This window comes from Kogia breviceps, chromosome 1 (assembly GCF_026419965.1).
Source record: "Kogia breviceps isolate mKogBre1 chromosome 1, mKogBre1 haplotype 1, whole genome shotgun sequence".
Taxonomy (NCBI): Eukaryota; Metazoa; Chordata; class Mammalia; order Artiodactyla; family Physeteridae; genus Kogia; species Kogia breviceps.
Genome location: NC_081310.1, coordinates 104040535 through 104062077, shown reverse-complemented (window position 1 = coordinate 104062077; position 21543 = coordinate 104040535). Strand labels below are relative to the sequence as shown.

The 21543-nt window shown below is 33.7% G+C and overlaps 1 protein-coding gene across 1 annotated transcript in view; it reads left to right on the top strand.

The window, feature by feature from the left end:
* DPYD (dihydropyrimidine dehydrogenase) overlaps positions 1-21543 on the top strand; it is an 817352-nt gene that overhangs the window by 233294 nt on the left and 562515 nt on the right. The window contains exons 6-7 of the mRNA XM_059043609.2: positions 7895-8091; positions 14063-14144. Of these exons, the coding sequence (XP_058899592.1) occupies positions 7895-8091; positions 14063-14144 (279 nt within the window). The remainder of the gene's footprint in view (positions 1-7894; positions 8092-14062; positions 14145-21543) is intronic.

Genomic DNA, 21543 nt, shown 5'->3' with positions numbered 1-21543 from the left:
TGCTCCACAACAGGAGAGAGGCCTGCGTACTGCAAAACAATAGTTTGTATCAATAAAGTCAAGAGGACTGCTCTTGGGGATGTAATCACAAGTAATGTCTGTACAGGCTTCATTTGTGTCTCTCCTTTTGGTCTTAATGCAATGATTAATAGAAAGGAATAATGTTTGATATTCTTTTCCAAAACTCTTTAGAAATCTATTAAACATACTCAGTGTGGGGTTGGGGGGTGAGATGAATTTGGAGATTGGAATTGACATATATACACTCTTGATACTATGTATAAAATAGATAACTAATGAGAACCTACTATATAGCACAGGAACTCTACACAGAGCTCTGTGGTGACCTAAATGGGAAGGAAATCCAAAAAAGAGGGGATATATGTATACATATAGCTGATTCACTTTGCTGTACAGTAGAAACTAATACAACATTGTAAAGCAACTATACTCTAATAAAAATTTTTAAAAAATACTCAGAGATACGTTCAGAGATTCGGGGCAATAACCTTGAAATTTACCAAAATCACATGGTTATTAAGATTATTTGCTATTACTGTTTTTTGAATTTTTTTTTGTAAGTTCAAATATATATACTTTTGTGGGCACCTTACAGTGTAGAAGGATGGACTTTCATTCGTTTGAATCTTAACAACTTAAAAATATGTATTTTTTTGCAAATATATTTGATCAATAGTAGTATAAAGTAGTACAAAGCAGTAATAGTGTATCAGCATGAATCACTTGTAAGAGCCATTATGCTGGGAGCTAAAATTTCAATACCCGTTTGCTCCAAAGTGTAATGATAAATGAAATATAATAAGGACACAAGAAAAGTTAATAGCTGAACTAAAAAGGAAGATAAATACCTTTGGGGGCCAGAAATGGTATAGAAATATTCAGCAGTAAACAGGGGACTTGGGCCACTGTCTGCTAGGCTCTGCATAAGCAAACAATCAGGGGCTGCTGGGGAGTTTGACTGGTGTGGGATAATAAGTACCAAAAACTTGCATTGTAGAGGACTGGATTTACCTAACCCTGGTAGAAAGTTTTTAAAAAAATAGGTGCAGGGCTAGGGCTTATATGAAGCTACAAAGAGAAGCAGTGAGAGCTGTGCCCCAGTGTTTTGGGCATGTGCCTAGTGGCCCAGTAACTTGCTTCTGTGTTATCCCTAAATGTCACCTGGGGACTGGAGCCCTGGGCTTCCAGTTAGAGACCTGGTTCTGCAGTGGGGTAGAGGGAGAGGAGTGATGCTGGGTGGAGGCCATCACGTACTGTACATAAGAAGCAAGAGGGTAAGTGCAAAGACAGAAGACTTTCTCTCAGAATAAGTCTGGAACAAAAAGTCCAAAGCCACATTTAGAAAGCTAATGCTGCCAGTGATAATCAAAAGACTCAACCTATAGGTGATTTTATCCTCATGAAACCAAATACTACCATAATCAGGCCTTTAAAATAAATAGACAGAAAATAATATCCATAAAATTATGAAAAAAACAACGAATTCAGTATGAATAATAGTTGATTGGAAATATACACTGTAGTAAAAATACCAGTAAAAAGTTAAATTTAGAAATGGAATAGAAAGAGATTGGTGAAGAGCAGCCTTAAGGCAGTTATGGTAGAGAATTTTCCAAAAGAAAGGAAAGATGTAAGCCCCTCTATTAGAAATATGATTATAATATTGTGAAATACCAAAGATCTCAGAAGAAGCAGCTTCCAGAAAAAGAGAAAACAGATTACTTTAAAACCAAACAACATTTAGACTGACCCCAGACTTTTCATCAGCATCCATAGATGTTAGAAGCCAAGAACACTTTTTTAAAAGAACTAAGATAAAGAACTGTATTTCTCCCTTAACAATACAAGCATGAGTAAAGGTATTTTAAGCATTTAAAATCTAACCTGACTTATTACTCACCTTGTTATAAGAACTGCTAAAAGTTATTCTTCAGCATGACTGAGACAAACTTGAAATGAAAGAGAGATGTAAGAAATGTTGAGCAAATAAACCAGAAAAAATATGGTGGTAAATAAAATTAATTATTGACTGTAAGGTGATGATAGCAACTCATTTGGGGGTATTAAAAAAGATAGAGATAAAATTTTATATAAAATTGACAAGAAAGGTGTTTGAGGTAGGTGTGGTAAAGCACAGTTAAGGGTGCTACGGGCCTTTTGTGTTGGGAGGAGAGAGATACTTGATATCTCTCTTCAATGTTTTAAAAACATTGAAATATCTATGTTAAAAATTAAAAGGTAATCACAAAAAATATAGAAATAATACCTGTAACTTCTAAGAAATCATAGAATCAAAGAGGGGTGGGTGGGTAGAAAACTTAATCCAGTGAGAGACAGGAAAGGTAAAATAATTGAGAGAGAGAAGCAAATACAAAATATGGTAAACAGGAAACAGAGCAGATAGTAGAAATACATACAAATATATAATTAATCATAATAACTTATATTTATTAAGTTTACATATTAAAACATAAGTGACTTTATTATGGATTAAAAATAAATACTCCAAACAGCTATATGATGTTTAAAGGAGAAAGACCTTATCAGATAACTTGAAAATAAGGTGGTTGAAAAAAGAAATACCTTGCAGATAGTAACCATAAAAAAGTTAATGTAGTGATATTCGTATGTAACAAAAGTGGAATTTTAGGGAAAGTGTACTAATAAAAATAAAGAGAAAAACAATTAATGAAAAGAAGAATAAATGTCTTAAAATATAAAATTCATAAACTTACATATACATTATAATATGGCCTTACTCAAAATTTGTAAGATTTTTTTGATTAAAGTTTATTAGATTGATTTAATAAATCCAGAAAGGTTCCTGTACCCAACAAATATAGAGTGAGTGCATATAGATATATATGTGTGTGTATATGTATGTATACATTGTTTCCAAATAAAAACATACAGACTGCATTTTTCTGCAACACAACTAAATTAGAAATCAAAAATAAAAATATTGTCAAAATGAAGGCAATAGCAACAAATTTAAAACACACATTTGTAAATAGCTTATGGATTAAAGAGGTTATCACAATAGAAATTATAAAATATTTAGACCTGAATGACACAATTTCCATTGACAACCTGTAAAATGTAGCCAAAGACATTTTTACATGAAAATTTATTGTGTTAAGTGTATATAACAGAAGAGATAAAGATTATATATAAATAATTAGGTTTCATTTCAAGAAGCTAGAGAGAGAGGAAACAGGTGGAGTAGGGATGTGTTGGTGGTAAATGCAGAAAAAGTAGAAGAAAGGAACTGAAAATAATAGAAAAATAATGAAATATAAAATGAGAACAAAAATAATGATCTACAAAGAAAACCTGGCTCTTTGAAAATAGCTTAGTAAATGATTATCTGGCATATCACATAACAACCAGTACATTTCAATTATGGTTGCCTTCTAATTACTGTTCTTTTATTATTTTATTGACCTGCTTATAGTAGTTAACCATTACTGCTGTTTCTAGAAAAATCGTATTAAAAATCAGTTGAAGCTGATAGGACGTGGGAATGATCTCTCCAGTCTACCACGTCTCCATCACTATCTGTTTCCTCCCAGCTCTCCTTTTGTCCCCAGCAAGCTGTAGCATGGATTGCCTGACCCCCAGCAGCTTTATTTTCCAACTCCAGCATTGAACACATATTTGAGTGACTAACTAGGTACTAGGCAGTGTGTGGGTGTTAAAGATACAGTGATGAACAACATAGGAATGATACTAGACCTCAGGGAGCTTATTGCCTAGTGAGAAAGAAAATAAAGCAAGCAAATTACACTGAAGTGCGGAGAGGGGGCAGTCAGACAATACTGTGGGAGCCACTAGGTAGGAACCCTAACAGATAGTCTAGCAGGGAGGGAAAGCTGAGTTGAGGAAGTGAAATTTAAACCGAATCCTGAAAGGTGTTCATCAAGTATGGTAAAGTCAGGAGTGGGTGAGAATTCAAGGCGCAGAGAACAGCATGAGCAAATTCTGAAGGCAAATGAGTGCTTGCACTGATTAGTTCGAACCTACATATGATTTTGGATCAGTAAAGTTGCTCATAACCAAAGTACACACACCTATGTTTTCTAATTGTATTTTGTCAACTTAACTATTTAATTCAGTTGTAGCCTTAAATCACAAATAGAACATATCGTTTAATCATTATAAAAATATGAACTATAATGTAGAATAATAAGTTAGGAATCAGTTCTGCTGTCTATAAAATGAGCAATCATACCTAACTTTAAAGATTTTTAGGGCTGGAGATATAAATGTTAAGCACCTACAAGAGTGCCTTATAAAGAGAAACCATTAATCTCGGGAGGTTATCATCATTGATTTATTCTATCTTCACAATAAATTGTTGAAGTAATTATTACTCTCTTAATTTTAGAGCTGACATTTGGAGAGGTGAAATCCTCTCCACAGTAACATGTGTCATTTTTTTAAAGATTTGGCTAAGGCGTTATCTTTCTTCCCTTCTGGGATAACATTTCTTTCTCACCAGCTCCAACAGCACCATGTATAAAAATGAACCCTACACATGGACAGATTGCATTGTAATAATTTTTCTATATTTAAGACATATGAGTACCCTGTTACCCAGGGAACTACTTACTGGAAGGTCTGTATTTGTCTTATTCATACTAGTATCTAGTGCATATAGGACACATAAAGATATTTACCAAATTAAGGTGGAAATGTGATGGAACAGAATATTCTGATATCAAATTACACAGTATTTTTACCATGCCAGCGATGTCTCCCAATAATGTCTATTTTAATAGTAAGAAAATAATGAAACAACATTTTTTAAGAATCACTAATGCATTAATAATTTTGATAACTAAAAATTTGCCATAGCATGGAGTTTTCCTTATTTCTGATGTGTTTGAAACACAGTTCCCACTTTTGGTGTCCCTTGTTTAATTGTGGTGAAGAAACTGTCAGACAGCCCAAGAATATTTCTTTTCAAAGGATGAGTGCGGTGAATAGTATGTACTCAGTACTTCCTTTGACTCCTTTCACAAAAGGAAGCAAGTTACAAAGAAAATTACGTAGAAGCATCTCCTAGAAGGCATGTAATTTGAGGTAACTTACTTTTGGATGCACAAATAACAATCTCTCTCCATTTAAGCATTCAAAAGGTAACCACACTGTCATATTGCTAATTAATTAACTCCAAGAAACTGAAACCAGCAAAATGAAAACCAATGTATTATTTTTATTAAGGTTCCTCTTAGACCTACACTGATCAAATAGTATCTCTTTAGAAATGACCAGAAATTATGTTTTATTCTATAATAAAATCAAGTTAAATACTTGCAAAAATATAAAACTCTTATGGGATATGTTGAATACAACTAACCTTTTAAAATATATCCTTCAACTAGTGGAGATATTCTGAAATATCCAAGAAAACTTTATTTGTCATGATTCTCCTATAATTTATAGTTGCTATTGCTTGGTTAATAAGAACAAGTAGAGTAATTGAGGAAGAAATATAGTTACCAAATATTTGTGTTTATTTCCATTAAGTACCATTTTAGAAAGTAAGAAAGATTTAAATGAGAAAAAGGATACTCTCAGAATCAGTAAATATGTTTGCATTTACCATGTTATGTCCTTTTCCATTTAGAGACCGCTGCATAATTATTAGAAAATTATACTATTTCTGTCTCCAGAATGTGAGGAGGCTTGGGGGAATATTACATGGCCCCTCTCTGTGTCTCAGTCTTTCCATTTTTAAAATGATAAAATGATAAATTCTCCTTTAAAAGGATAATTTCTCCCTTGCCTCAAAATAATATGAACATTATGGGGAAAATGCTAGTAAAGTCAATATGGAGTGATGAAAGAAATGCACTTTCCAGATGAGTGAAAAGTCAGAAATCACAGGGCAATTATACAAGGAAATCTATTTAAAGTGTTCCTCAAGATTATTCACTTACAAATAACCTATAAATAACCATCCTTTTGTATCACTGAGGAAGAACTGCATGTGTTACTCATTTGTTGACACCTATCACTGGAGTTCAGGAATTTTGAAATTCATCAAAATTTTGCTGGATGCCTACTATGTGGTACAATTCTACTGTGCCCTGGCATTCATTACAGATGGGAAGAGAAACCCTCAGATTAGGTCTACATGTATTAACTCATTTAATCCTCATATTAGCCCTATGAGATAGATATTATTAACCCCACTTTACGGTTTGAGGAGACTGAAGCATGGAGATGTTAAAGCACTTATTTGATACTATACACCATGAGAAGGATGGAGGTCATGACTCAACCCCAAGAGCATAATTTTAAAGCCAGACCTCTAAACATGTTGCTTTTGTGATGAAGTTTGCAAAATTTCATTCTAATATTCAGTTCATCAGAAAAACTACCAAGGTTGATGCACCCTACTATAAAACTAAGGGGGAAAATCCAGCGCAATAATAATTTACAAATAACAGAACAAAACATTGACCCATCTTCAGTTTATGAGTCCATTTTTGCTCACCTGTTCAAATTACTGTTACGTACATTTATTTAGTTTTCAATTTTAATTTTGAATTTTTTTCTTTTCTAGAATTTTTTTTAACAAATTCAGGTTTCCTGGTGAAGTTCACATTCTTATGTATTTTTTGAACATGTTCATTATAGTTATTCTAAAGTCTGTCTTTGATAACTACACTTACTGGATTATGTATGCATATCTTTATGTTTTCTGAGTTATTGGAAGTTCTTAGTTCTTAGTTAATGAGAGGCCTGGGCTTTTTTGATCAAAAGCCAGGCCTTGTATATGAAAATTTGTAGATGTTGCAGTTGACTTATCCTCCACAGAAGGTTCGCCCTATCATTTGGGAGGTAGACAGGAGTGAGACCTTATCACCTTCATCTAAATCAGACTGGGTTACATGTCTACCTCTAGTTTGTCCCACTTGCAGAGTACAGCCCTCCAGAAGTTTCAGCTGTATGCTAAGGTGTTTACTAGGACTTTTTCTTCTTCAGCTACTCCTGTACTCCAGTTGTTTCTTCTGGCCTCTCAGAGTGCAGAAAGCTCCCTTCTGCTTTATAGAGATTTGTTTTGTTTATAAACAGTGTCTCTCTAGTCCTAGAAAATTAGCTAAAATCTCTCTTTCTGTCTCTTCTGAGCCGTGGTCATCTATCTACAAGATTCCTCTCTCTGCTAAGAAGTGGTGAATTCCCTCAGGGTAAAAGTAACTCCTAAACTGTCATCTCACTTCTGCTGTTCCCTTTTTTCTGAGATCTTGGCTCCTCTAGTCAGGCTTACTTCAGAGGCTCTCCAGTGTTTCCAACATATTTTTGAAATGTTATCCTTCAAAAGCTAATCTATCATAACCAGAAGCAGATGTCATAAATTATCTACTGAATGTCTATGTGGCAGGTTAGTGCTCACTGCTGGTTATACAATGGTAACGTGTTTCTAAAAATATTTAAAACAAATAGTTAATAAGTTATATGTGTGTGTTTTTATATATGACATATTCTCTGACTCAAGAACTGATGTTCCACTGACTAACATGGAAACGTGGCACACGTGGTAAATGGTTTCATTAATAGCATACACAGTATGATACAGGAGCTCAGAGGAGGAGCACTTAACTTGGACCAGGGCTGCAGTAGGGAAAGCGAGTCAGGAATGCTTCCTAGAGGACCTTAGACAGGAATTTCAAAGATTGAGAAAGAGTTAGTCAAGCATAAATTGCCATCGGCTTGACCCAATATAACTTATAAGTATGGTAATACTTAAAATGTACTGCTTATTTCTATTAAAAGCACAAATGGATTTGAAACATTAAAAATATGTTTGAGGATGTAAAAGTTAGCTTAAAAATTTTAACCATGCCAATTGATTTCTCCATAGGTGTTCAAAGCAATGAATATCCCACAAATCAGGAATCATTTTCTGCCTCCCCCAGAAAAAATGCCTGAAGCCTATGCTGCAAAGATTGCTCTTTTGGGTGCTGGGCCTGCAAGTATAAGTTGTGCTTCCTTCTTGGCTCGATTAGGCTACTCTGACATCACTATATTTGAAAAACAAGAATACGTTGGTGGTTTAAGGTAATGCCTACATTTATTTCATGTTCACAGTGTCAAAAATGATGGGGTAAAACGATTTTGAATATTGTTGATTTGTAATCGTATAGGAACTTCAGGCTCACAGATGGTATTTTAAGTGTTCTTTTTCCAAATGCTCAAAGTTTGATTTCATTATTCACTTTAAATTTGCAGTTGGCTTTAAGCAATATTTATTTTAAAATTTCTCTGTCTAGTTCTGTGAATTTAAGAGAAATCTTAGCAAAATATTTTATGAATAGAGGAACCAATCATATGAAAGCTTATTTCAGGACTTCCCTGGCTGTCCAGCAGTTAAGACTTCGCCTTTGAATGCAGGGGGTGTGGGTTCAATCCCTGGTCATGGAGCTAAGATCACACATGCCTCGTGGCCAAAAAAACCAAAGCATAAAACAGAAGCACTATTATAACAAATTCAATAAAGGCTTTAAAAAAAAAGGTCCACATCAAAAAATTCTTTAAAAATAAAAAAGAAAGCTTATTTCACCCCTTTGAATCTTTCCTTTAATGGCGATATATATATGTGAAAATTATGCAAATTAGAGATGGGGAAACCAAACTCCACAGAATATTGGATGATTCATTTTGTTGTGTACATAGATGTGCTGTCCTGGTCACGTATTTTCATTCTCCAATATCTTTTAAGTTTTGCTGATTACAATTATGTTAGAGTCTACTAAAAATGTTCCATTTTAATGTACATTTATGCAGTGTTTATCTCATAGATACCATATTATTATTTACTATTAATCAGCATCATTATTAAACCAGGATTCAGTCACATAATCATTTATTCCTATGAAGATTCATACCCTGAAATGGAAAATATTCACTTTGTATCTGATTTTCAGAAATTCATATTAAGCTTAGAAATTGGATGGAGTTTGCTTTATTTAAAATAAATGGAACTCTATAGAATATACAATGGAGAAAAGGCAATCTCTTCATTGACTGATGTTGGGCAACCTGGACAGCTTACATGTAAATCAATGAACTTAAAACACTCACGCCATATAGAAAAATAAACTCAAAATGGTTTAAAGACCTAAATATAAGACACGACACCATAAAAGTCCTACAAGAGAACAGAGGCAAAACATTCTCTGACATAAATCTTAGCAATATTTTCTTAGATCAGTCTCCCAAGGCAAAAGAAATAAAAACAAAAATAAGCAAATGGGACCTAATCAAACTTAAAAGCTTTTGCACAGCAAAGGAAATCATCAAGAAAACAAAAAGAACACCTATGGATTCACAATAAAGAAGTGGGGTTTAGGTGAAATAGTTTTGGTCATAGAAAATATTTTGAGAACATGTGTGATGTAACACAAATTTAAAGTGTGGTACCTGTAGCGTAATAAACTAAAGCAAAGTTCTATCGGAGTATGAGCATCGTGCTTTAAAAAGAATGGAAGGAGCTTGTTACTGGTCAATTTAGATGAAAGAAACATGAACATATAAGAACGATTATTATTTTAGATTATCTGGGCATTCCACTGATTGTACTAAAGGATTTGTGGCCACAAGGAAGATTTCTTTCAAAACTTTAGCTTGTTAAAAGAGCACATATAGAAGAATGAAAGTTTGTTTTTATAAGTACAACAAACTTGGGAAGTAACCATTGCAATTAAATTCCATCTTCTATCCTTGTATCCCCTTTCTCAACATGCAGTCTTGAGGGTAATCTCCCTCTGTCCCTTCCTCCCTCCTTCCTCCCTTCCTTCCTTCCTTACTTTTTAATTTATTGATCTCCTACTATGTGCTGGTCATTGTCTCGGGCCCTAGAGATACAAAGGTAAATAAAGCAAAGTGCCTGTTCTCATGGGGCTCTATTCTGGTAGTGGAGGGGTAGACAATAAAGCAACAATAAACCAAATATAGAGTATGTCAGGTGTTTATAAATGCATGAGGGTGTTTCAAAAATGGCAGTTTAGTGCTGTCCCTAGAGCATTTGATATATGGAATAGATAATTTTAAAAATATGGTTATCCTCTAGTCTGTACAATAAAATAATCTTCAAAGAGAATTATGTAATAATTGGTGATTATAATTATTTTTATTCAGTCCCATAAAACAAAATATTAGCAATTAAAACAAAATAATTTCAATATTAAAGGTATAGTTCACAGTTTCACTATTTTAAAGTTTAAACCCAAGTTAAAAACTTCTGGTCACACAAAATGATAGAATTGAAGTAGATTCACGTTGCTTCATGTGTTATCATTTTATCAATCACAGATCAACAGTTTAAACATTGGAATATGTAGTCTTGCAGGAGTGGAGACACATGCTGCCTTTGGCCATTGAAATGAGGAATATGCTTGTAGGTGAATCAGCATGTGCCAGTGGCTGCTGTTTAACTGGAGTTCTCCATATTAACTGCTCTGTAGAACTCAGTTTATTAATGAATGGGTAATAAAATTGGGATTATTTAAATCTTACACATTTTTTGACATCGTTATTGGAGTATAATTGCTTCACCTTTGATAGCTCAGCTGGTAGAGCAGAGGACTGTAGACCTGACACATATGGATATTTATTTTTAAAACATTTATTACTAAAACTCTATAGCAACTGTAGCCATTATTTAGAATTTAGATCCACCAAAGAGTTTTTTTTTGGGAGACACTGTTTAGAATATCACTGACTTGTTTAGAGTTACCTGCTCATGGTGGTAATACAAAAAGGCTTATTTTTGTCAGTTTTATAACTTTTTAAATCGTCTAAAAACAGTGCACCTCCTTATTGCCTGCACCTGGACTTGGTGTGATGCTGGTAAGGGAATAGAGTACGAGTTTAGGGTTGAGCAACTCATAGGAAGGAGTTGTCTGAGGACATATGTTGGGGTGGAGGAACCAAAGTTTAGTTTGGGGTATAAAAAATTTGAGATACCTATTAGACGTCCAAGTGAATATAAAAGTCTGGAATTTAGGTTTGAGGAGAAAATGTGGGTGCCATCACATATGGACGGCATTTAGAGCTCTGAAATAAGGAGGAATTTGCCTGGTATCTGGGATGGTAGTGTTCCTATTACAGCCTGCTGACAGCCCTCTTCTCCATTGCCCATCCCCTGAACACAGCATGTACACTTATATTCTTCCCTCCTCCCCCTTCTGTTCCTCCTCCTTATCATTTTCCTCATCTTGAGATGCCTTCACTTGTCTAAAAGCTGATCATATGTCACATTTCACCTGATTATCTCATCTTGCAATAAGCTAATTCTCCTTTGAAACACTCTCGTTCACATTTGGTATTTTATACTTGTCACATTGTACCATGAGAGTGTGAGTGTGTGTGTGTGTGTGTGTGTGTGTGTGTGTGTGTGTGTGTGTATCGCCCATCTGTGTGCTGACCTCATCCACTGGTGAATATAATTGTCATGTTTATAACAATCAATAATTACCTCCTATCCCCTGCCTACTTGATTATGATCAAATCTAACTCTTTTTAGTATCTCATGTTACTCTTATTTCCTATAGAAGATGCTTGGAAATGTGATTCTCACACATTTATTCATAACACATGTGCTAAGTAAGTGTGGGCTACAACGCTTTCAGGGCAGTATGTGATTCTAAGCAGAGCTGCTCAAGCCCTAGCAGCCTGGCATTCCATTTGCTCTGCTGGCTACTTCAGCTTTCAGACTTATACTTCCTCCTTGCTCTGGTTTCTTCTTTCTAGGTTGAGTGTGTTCTCCTTTCTTTCTGGTCAATAGAAAAATTGTTCCTGCTTCATTAACCTGCTGTTTCAGAGCCATATCTTAAATTAGAGCCATTGACCTAAACTAGCATCATTTTTTTTCTTACATATCGTGTACTTCTATTCAGAGCCCATAAAAATCCCAAGTCAGAGGAAGGTACTCAGCCTCACAGTGCATCTATCTGTTTTTAGAGGCTCACCTTGCTGTGGTTGATTTATTTAGGTAGAATTTTAGCTTTCGTGTCTAGCCTTTTGAGGACTTTCATCAGATTCCAATGTTAGACCATTTTCAGTCTCTCTTCTGCAGACCCCCAGGCCTATCAAGACTGGGTGTCTGTTTGTGCCTACATATATTCCATGTGATTTAAGAATTTTTCTCCTTAGCCTCGGAAGGTACAGGGAGGAAAAAGAATTATCCTCTATCCTCTTAGGTCAGTAGTTGCCTTGTGAAATAAACTAACATAAGACAAATTAAGGAGAAAAACAGTTTATTAACACATGTATTGTACATACATGTGGGAGAACTCAGTGATGAGTCATTCAGAGAAGGGGGGTCAGAAGTTGAGGTTTATGTAGCATCTTAACAAAGAATGATAAATTTGTGGAGAAGTGACAAGACAAAGGAAAAGGGGTTTATGCTTTTAGGGACAGCAAATTGAGAAGGTAAATGTATCGGGGAAACTAATGGAACATAAGAGTTATTTAGTAAGGCTTGTAATGTAAATTCCTCTTGGTACCCATCTTTGGGCTGGTAAGGGTCTACAAGTGTCTCCTGGTGATTAAGAGTTTTGCCCTTCTTGGTACAGGAAAGGAAGACACACCGTTGCAAATTTATGTACTGCTTTTTGGCAGATAGTAGGGGACCAGAGAGCTTTTCTTGTATCTGTTTCTTCTTAATTGTCTTCAGCTCAAAATAATCCTGTGCCAAAGTGGCATATTTGGAAGGGGCATATTCTGCTACCCTACAAAGGCAGAGTCCTGTGTGGTGCCCAGAGCATTATGATAACCGCTGAGGTAGTGTGGTTGTCCAAAGATCAGCTTAGGAGGTTTTTCTTTCTTAACCTATGCCCTAAATCATTCTTATGTATAATCTTACACCCTAACTAGATAGAAAGCTCCTTTAATATAGGACCTTGATTTTGTACTGTTCAGTACTTTGCATTTTCTATAGCACTGAGATGAGCATGGTGCCTTGCTGATTGATGTATAGAAATTAATTGAATAATCAAGTTCATAGGTCACCAAAGAATGAAAAGACTACAGATGTACTTTGGAAGACCTTGCACTGAATGATCCAGAAAGTTCATCTTCAACAGTTATTTACTTATTTTACAAATCAGTCTCTATAGTGCTTGGGTATAGCTCTTTCACTGAATGTACTACATTCTGTTGTAATGATCTGTTTATGTATCTTTGCTCATAAGAATGAGAGCTTATTAAAAGTGGTAATTTGGTCAAATTCACCATTAAATCACTGCAGCTAACACTGTACCTGGTACTTTGTAAATGCTTGTTGGATGAATAGCTGAATGACTACATGACTTGCTGTATATTCATGAACACATGTAGCCTTTTTATTGCTATAAGATATTGAAAAGTTATTTGAACTTACCTTTAATACTGTGTATGAACTATTAACTCTTGAAGTGATTGTGTTTGAAGACAGAAAACAATGAGCACTGATATCAAATAGGATTACTTTTTAATGACTGAACCCTTTTGGGACACATTGCTATCATAGAAGATTGTTTTACTGTAAAAATATTCTGTAGATCACATTACAGAACTTATTCTGTAATGTCCTGAACAGCATGGTAATACAAAGTTACAGATTTGAACCTGAACAAGCTAGAGGTATAGTTATAGAATATATATTTGTGTATGTATATATGATATGTATAGTAAATACTGTATACTTTCAAATTTTTGGTTTTTTAAGATTTTCTTAGGAATTTATACAAGTGTTAGTAAATAAATCAACTAAATACTGTAATAAAGTTAAAGGTATAGGCCAATTGTCTACTCACCATTTGTTTTTCATTGTTTTTATTTATTTTCACATCAGTTTCTACTGTTTCTCTTGTAACCCATATCATATTCTGTCATGCATATAAAAATGTGGATGTCCTCACACTCACATTATGTGATATGAAAATATCCTCAGAAGAGATACTTATTCTTTTAACACTGATCAATAAAGACATGTTGCGTTTTTTAAATTGATGGTTTTCCCACAAATGTTTCTCGTTTTTATTTTCAGTATCTCTGAAATCCCTCAGTTCCGGCTACCATATAATGTAGTAAATTTTGAGATTGAGCTTATGAAGGACCTTGGTGTAAAGGTAAGTGAAAAACATAACACTTACATGTGTATTGCTCCAAAAGAAAGGAGTAAACTCTACAGTAAAGATTAACAACAAAATGTCACACACTTTAGGAAAGAACAATTAAAAGCTACACCAGGCAGAAGCAGAAAGATGCTTCTCCTTGCTTAGGGCATTTGTCTGTCTACTGTCTGAATGCCACTAGCCTGGAAAAGGGCAATCAATAGTTCTCATCTGGCACGCCTGCATGTGATTAATTGTCTGTAAGAAACAAATTCCTAAATTGCTTTAGGGGTTCAGTGCAGCTAATAGAAGGATTTGGTTGCTTTAATCACGTTTTTTTCATGCAAGTTTTGTGCACTCTGAAACATTTGTATTTCACAATTTGGAACATAATTTCTTACAGAGGTTTATTTTATTTACTATATGCGTAATGTCAATAGTGTTAATGTGATAATCTTTTTTCAACATAAACAGTTAATCAGCAAGGTAGAAAGCAACAGCTGTGTATTTTTAATTGTTTTGTGGAATAAATATTGTGTTCTTTTAAAGATGGTCAAAAATTAATACATTTTACTTTCGTAATATAGCTTAAGATATTCATATTCTTTTGTATTATTTAAGAGTATCATACTCTGGCTCTTCACTTGAACATATTGCTATTTTTATTTCAAAAATTTTACCTTTCTGTAATAGATATAAAATAATAGATTAATAAAGTACTATGATTTACATAATACATTCTGTAAGTACATATGGGAGCTATTTTGAAAAGTGCAAACTATTCATGGCTCTTGCATTTAGAAATAAAAATTAAAATAACCAAGAAAAAGGGAAACACTCAAAACAGTATTTTGTGCATTTACACTTATAATTATATCTTATTTGGCAATGGTTAGGTGATGAAACAGTTACACGTAATCACCAAACAAAAAATCTTATAGCAAGTATGCATTACAGATGTGCACAACTTTATGAAAACAGAGTTCAAAAATAGTGTTCGAAATAGATTTAAGGGTGATTACTTGCTTTATATAAATATATTCTGAAAAGTTCTTTAAATGTATTTCATTTTGAATGCAAGTTCTTACCTAAATCTCATTAAATAAGAACATGATTATTGAGACTTCAAACTAATATATTAAGTGATACTTCAAATTGAAGTTGAATCAAAAATTAATTTAAGACACCTCTGAATTCATCTTATAAATAATTACAAAATTGCATTTGATTTTTACCGTACCAGCTATATTGCATAAATTAGGGCATACCCATTTCTCTTACTAGGAAACTCAAGACATAATATTAGTCAATGCACTGAGTGCCAGAAAATATACATTTCAGCTACAGTTATGCAACTTTCTAATTTTATAGTCAGATAACCTTGACAAAGCCAATTAATGTCCCTTACCTTGGTCAATATCTGTTCAAAGGCAAAAGTATGCTACTACAATTTGTGTAAAATATAAACATATCTGCTTATATATGCCTGGAAATATATGTGCTCTGGAAATGTATAGAATCTGATAGTATAGATTGCCTTTGGGAAGGTGTAGGAAGGAGTTTATCACCATTTTGTACATTTGAATTTTAAACCCTATGAATAAAATTATCAGAAAAGAATTAGAACCTGAATTAAAGAGAAGGTCAATACTGTCTTGTCCATCACTTTGAGGAGAGACAGTAATGAGGTTCTTTTTCAGCTTTGAGGACTTGCATCCATTGATGAAATGCTTGCATCTTTTATGACTTATCAATTTTATCCATGAAAGGATATATATTTTTAAAAATGTTCTACACTTGTTACCACATTTTTCTCATCACCAAATTCTTCTTATAACCTGCCTTCCATTTTTACCTCTCAACTAACACTGTATATTTAAAAGTCAATAATAATTTCCTGGCAATTAAATGAATTTTTCTCTGGGTTTATACTGTTTGTCTCCTGTGCAGCATGTGATATATTCTGATATGTATGCATGCATGTATGTTCATGTATGTATGTATTTTTAGCTTTCATGATCTAGCATTATCTTGGTTATCTGATTTTTTTCTCTTTCTAATAGGTTTGTTTCATTTATTTGATAAATAATTATGGAGAATTTACTTTTGCCTAGAGGTGTGCTAAGGACTTGTCTAGAACCATCTTTCTTTTGAACTCTAGTCCTGTAATCTTAATAGTTTAATGAACACATTTATCATCCAAATAACATACACTCATCATATATAAACTTAGTTTAATTCATCATCTTCCCTCCCAACTATGTTCTTCAGCTAAATTTTTTGTTGAGTAATTTCAGTTTATTTCATATCTAATAGCTGATAGATTAGTTCTTGTTTATTCTAAGATGAATTTTTCCAGTCAGATATTGTGTCACAAAAAAACCCCTCTATTTGTATGTTATATATATATATTTTTTTCTTCCACTATTTAATTGTCACTAGTATGTTATAAAAGTGGTAATGCATGGCATCTTTTCTGATCTATGAAATAGTATTTTTATCATATTGAGTAAATGTTTTCTTTTTCTAGAATTAGAATAGTGACATTTTCTAAGTTATTTTGTTTTATTTTAATGGAGGAGGGGTGTTAAATTTTTTAATTGCCCCTTTTGAAAATCTATGTTCAGATAATGTATTGAGTTTTATTAATCTTTGCATTTCTGGAATATATACATTTTGCATCATGTTTTATTATATCTGTACATCTAGAACTAGGTTTGTTCTATGAGTTTTTAAAAAAACATTCTTTTGCATTCACTTATTTATGCACTGAATATTAAAACTATAAATACAACAGGGAATAGATTCTGTTGCTCGCTTTATAGAGTTTCAAAGCTTCTGAAAGTCTGTCTTTGTTTTGCTTTATTTTTTATTTGTTATCTTTGCAAGTTTTGGTTATGCTATAGATTTTGGTTATAGAGTTATGCTAGCTTTATAGAAATAAATTTCCAAGCATTTCATTATTTTATTATTGGTAAGAATATTGTCTTGATACTTACATTTTTGCTAAATTTGAAAATTTTATCCATCTGATTTCAGTCTTTTTATGAGAAACAGAACATTGATGTTTTAAAAAAATCAGAACATTGATGTTTTAAAAAAATCTTCCACAGTCTTTCCACCTATTTTATTCTCAGTATATATTTTCCTAGAAAAAATTTCTGTTTCATTGAGACTTTTGAATTAATTAGCATAGATTTAAACATATTATTCTAGTATACAATAAAAATACCTCATCTGTACCTGTGATGGTATTTGCTCTTGCATCTTAAAACTTATATATTGTGTGTTAACTTTTTTTCTCAATAAGACTAGATAGTGGTTTCTCTAGTTAATGTATTCTTTGAAAGAATCAGGTCTCAGAGTTTTATGTTTCCTTATTCACTAATTGCTGACTCTATTCTTTCTCCCTGCTATGATTACACTTGATTGTTATTCTTTCTCAACCTTTTGAGTTGCATACTGATTTAATTTTTATTTTTCTAGGTTGAATAATTTTTCCCTTTTATTATTTTTTTTTTCTTTTTTGCGGTGCGCGGGCCTCTCACTGTTGTGGCCTCTCCCGTTGCGGAGCACAGGCCCCGGACGCGCAGGCGCAGCAGCCATGGCTCACGGGCCCAGCCGCTCCGCGGTATGTGGGATCTTCCCGGACCAGGGTACGAACCCGTGTCCCCTGCATCGGCAGGCGGACTCTCAACCACTGCGCCACCAGGGAAGCCCAATTTTTCCCTTTTAAAACAGAGTTTTAGGGTAATATTTTTATTTGCTTCTGTATTCTTGTGGTAGAATTCAAATTTTAGTTTTTTACTTTACTTATCAGCAAGTTATAAGATTTTTAACTTATCAAGTATACTCTCAACTAATTTCACATCAAAGGATTTTTCCTAGTATAATAAAAATATTCTTTAGAAGAAATACCCTCTAAGCTGTTATATTTTTATAAAACTCTTTATTTTAGAATAAAAATTTCAGCATAAACCACTGTCAATTATGTCTAACCCTAGGTGGACTTTAACAAAGTCTCCTGTGATATTTGTGTCTGAAAATGTTACCAATCTTTTAGACTAAATACTCTTTTTCTGTTTTGCAATTCAGAATTCAAGTATATATAAATATTCTTGTTTCATAGTCTTTATAATATTTCTACTGACTTTATTTTTTAAAGCTAAAAATGTAAATCTCCATAAAGATTTTACATTTTTCTAAATACGTTTAAAATTTGTATATTTGTCATTTTTCAATATTTTGACAGAATTCTATTTTGATTAAACTAAATTTATAATTGCTAGGAATTTGTCTTCATAATTTGAACAGAAATATCTGAGATATCTTTCTTGATAAATTTTTTACATCATCTTGTTAGTCATTATGTTTATTTGCAGCAAGCATTTCCATCATTATAGGATGTTATTGAAAACTTATATGAAGTCATATTTTATCTGTACTGGAAGGCGAGAAACGTGCATTAATAGCCAACAAAATAATTTTGTGTCTAAAAAGAGCTGAATTTATTTTTTAAATTATTTTATCTTGTTTTCTATGTTAGAGAGTCTGGAAATACTTGGTCTATTTAGCCAAATTTTCTATCAGAAAAATGTGAAGAGCATGTACATTATTATCTGTATTTTTTAATAATGGGTGTCACATAGTTCATTTCAAAAAAGAGTTCCACACCAAAAAAGTTGTAAACTTTAATCCTACATTAAAAATATTATTATATGTATGAAAATATATTATGGATGCATAAAGAAAGTTTTTGTCAAGTCCTGGAGTGGATATTAGGTGGAACTTTGGCTCAGGGCTTATTATATTCAGCCCTTCTATTGAAATAGTAATAACTCTTACACTAAGCTTGATGTGGAGCAAATTTTATTCTCAGTTTAGGTGGGATGTTTGAGTACCCAGGCATATATTATTAAAGCCATTAGAGGGAGGTTAAGATATGCTATAATCCATATCTAAGAAAATCATGATGGAAAATATTACATATATAACAAATATGGGAGAAAAAGGAGCAAAAACACAAACAAAATGCCCATAATGTGATTTTTCTGACATCGTATGTATTGAACAAATAATCTTAGGACTTCATAGTATATCAGCCACAAAATGTTTTGATGTCTGTAGTTGTCATATAATACCAGTTTTAGTTAAGTTTTACATGTCTTGGTCCAATTTCCTAAGGCATAATGTAAGCAAAATTTTAACATTTTGTCAAAGAATCTTTCTCCTGTTCTTTCTGAGAGTGAGTTTTTGATTTGATGGCAAATGTTTGGGGGTTCTAGGCTTTAGAAAAGGGAAATTTGACTATAGATTCCCCAACATAGGGAAGAAAGAGTCCTTGTGCTTCTTGTCACTCCATTGATTATTCTTATTATTGCTTTGTTCTCATTTGCACCATGGAGCTACTTACTGCACAGTGATGGTTATTCTCCCCCTGTCCCACAATGTCTGGCTACAGTAAGTAAAGTCTTACTGGTCCCAGTCCCAGTAAATTAACACTAAGAGTTAAGCTACTTGTCTTTGCAGTTTTTGATACACAAAAGTATAATTCAACTTTTTGGCTTCCTCAGTTGCATGTTAGGGTGGAAACAGACTGAGAAACGCAAAATGGCTGTGCATCCTTTCTGTATGTTACAAATTCAGGGACATGTTTACTCTATCAGGGTGGAAAAATTGGGATATTTTCAATCCCGTTTGATAAATCACATAACTCCACTATTCAGCTACACACACGCACACACACACACACGCATGCACACAAACACTACCTCAGGAAGGATGGGGGTCTTTCTTCAGTTTTTTTTGCTGAGTCAATTAGTAAACCAAACCTAAAGTCAAGTATTCTGAGTATCACTTCCACTGATAGACACATTGGCAGGGCACTCTACTGCTCAACTTTGGAAATTGTAGTATTATTCAGTTTACTAAAATTTTTAGAATATTTGGAACTGTAGTTTTCTTTTATGTCTAACCTTCATTGTATATTGGTATTGAGGTCATTTCAAAAAATAAGCACTAGAACTTTTTATCTTTCTTTATGGTCAGAAATAGTTTAATAGGGCTTCCCTGGTGGCGCAGTGGTTGAGAGTCCGCCTGCCGATGCAGGGGTCACGGGTTCGTGCCCTGGTCCGGGAGGATCCCACATGCCGCGGAGCGGCTGGGCCCGTGAGCCATAGCCGCTGGGCCTGCGCGTCCGGAGCCTGTGCTCCGCAACGGGAGAGGCCACAGCAGTGAGAGGCCCGCATACCACAAAAAAAAAAAAAAAAGAAATAGTTTAATAAAAAAATCTACTCTTTGAAAAATAAATTAAAATTCTAAACTTCATTATCCATTACTTTTAATAGCATCTAACTCTACTAACTCTAATAGTAATACCCATTATTAGATACTTAGTATTAAGTGCTTTTGATAATATGTGTTTATTTAATTGTCCAGTTTATTTCATGGTATTTGATATGTTCCAGAGTTCTGAATATTAGTTGTTAATCTCACCTTGGTTGTCCCCTGGTTGTAAACTTTCAAATGGTTCCTTTATCTGCCAATAAAATTAGAACTAGTATTTTAGTAAAACAAAAATGCCCCCCTATGTTATATCCAAAGTCATTTTATCCCCCTACTTTCTCTTTCTATTCTTTGCTTTGCACTTTATACCCCAGAAACACTACATTTTCAAGTAGTTCTCCACATGCAGTATGTTGTTCTGTGCCTTTGAGGATGGTGCTGGTTCTGCCCTTCATTCTCAAGAGACATTAGAGCATAGCTGTTACACGTGCTGGTTCTGCAATTAAACTACATACTTGACTTTGGTAAAGGTTGTCAAAGCTCTCTTGTCCCTTAGTATCATCATCTGTAAAATGAGGATAACAATACCACTTCATAATGCTATTGTGAGGATGAAAGAAGTCCATCTATGCAGTATTTAGAAGAGAGTCTTGCACTTAAGTTAGGTACTCTTTGCAGGTTAGGTGCAATTATTGTTTTAATGGGTAAACTTTGTTCTTCTGTGAATCAGTTTAGAGACTTTTGTTTTTAGGAACATGTTGACTTCAAAACTCAAACCTACCAGACATTTGTGCTTCCTTATTTATAATGGTAAATGAGTGCAAAATTGCAGCAAAGTCATGTAATTTAGAGAGTATATACTGGCACATACCTGAGAAGTAGACCCCTTTACTTCACTCAAGTGGCTAGTCCCTGATCTTCATAAGGTTCATCTTCTTCCCTGTGGAGGGCAGGCATATTAAAGTCTCCAGCATACTAGCTACCCTTGCTTATGCTGTCACATCTGCATGATGTTCTCAGTGTAATGGATCACTATGATGTTCTGTGGTATGGCCAGATCGTTTCAGATTATATATATTATTATAGAAGAGAGTTGACATATTCCTGAGGCAAACCTGTAAATGAATAT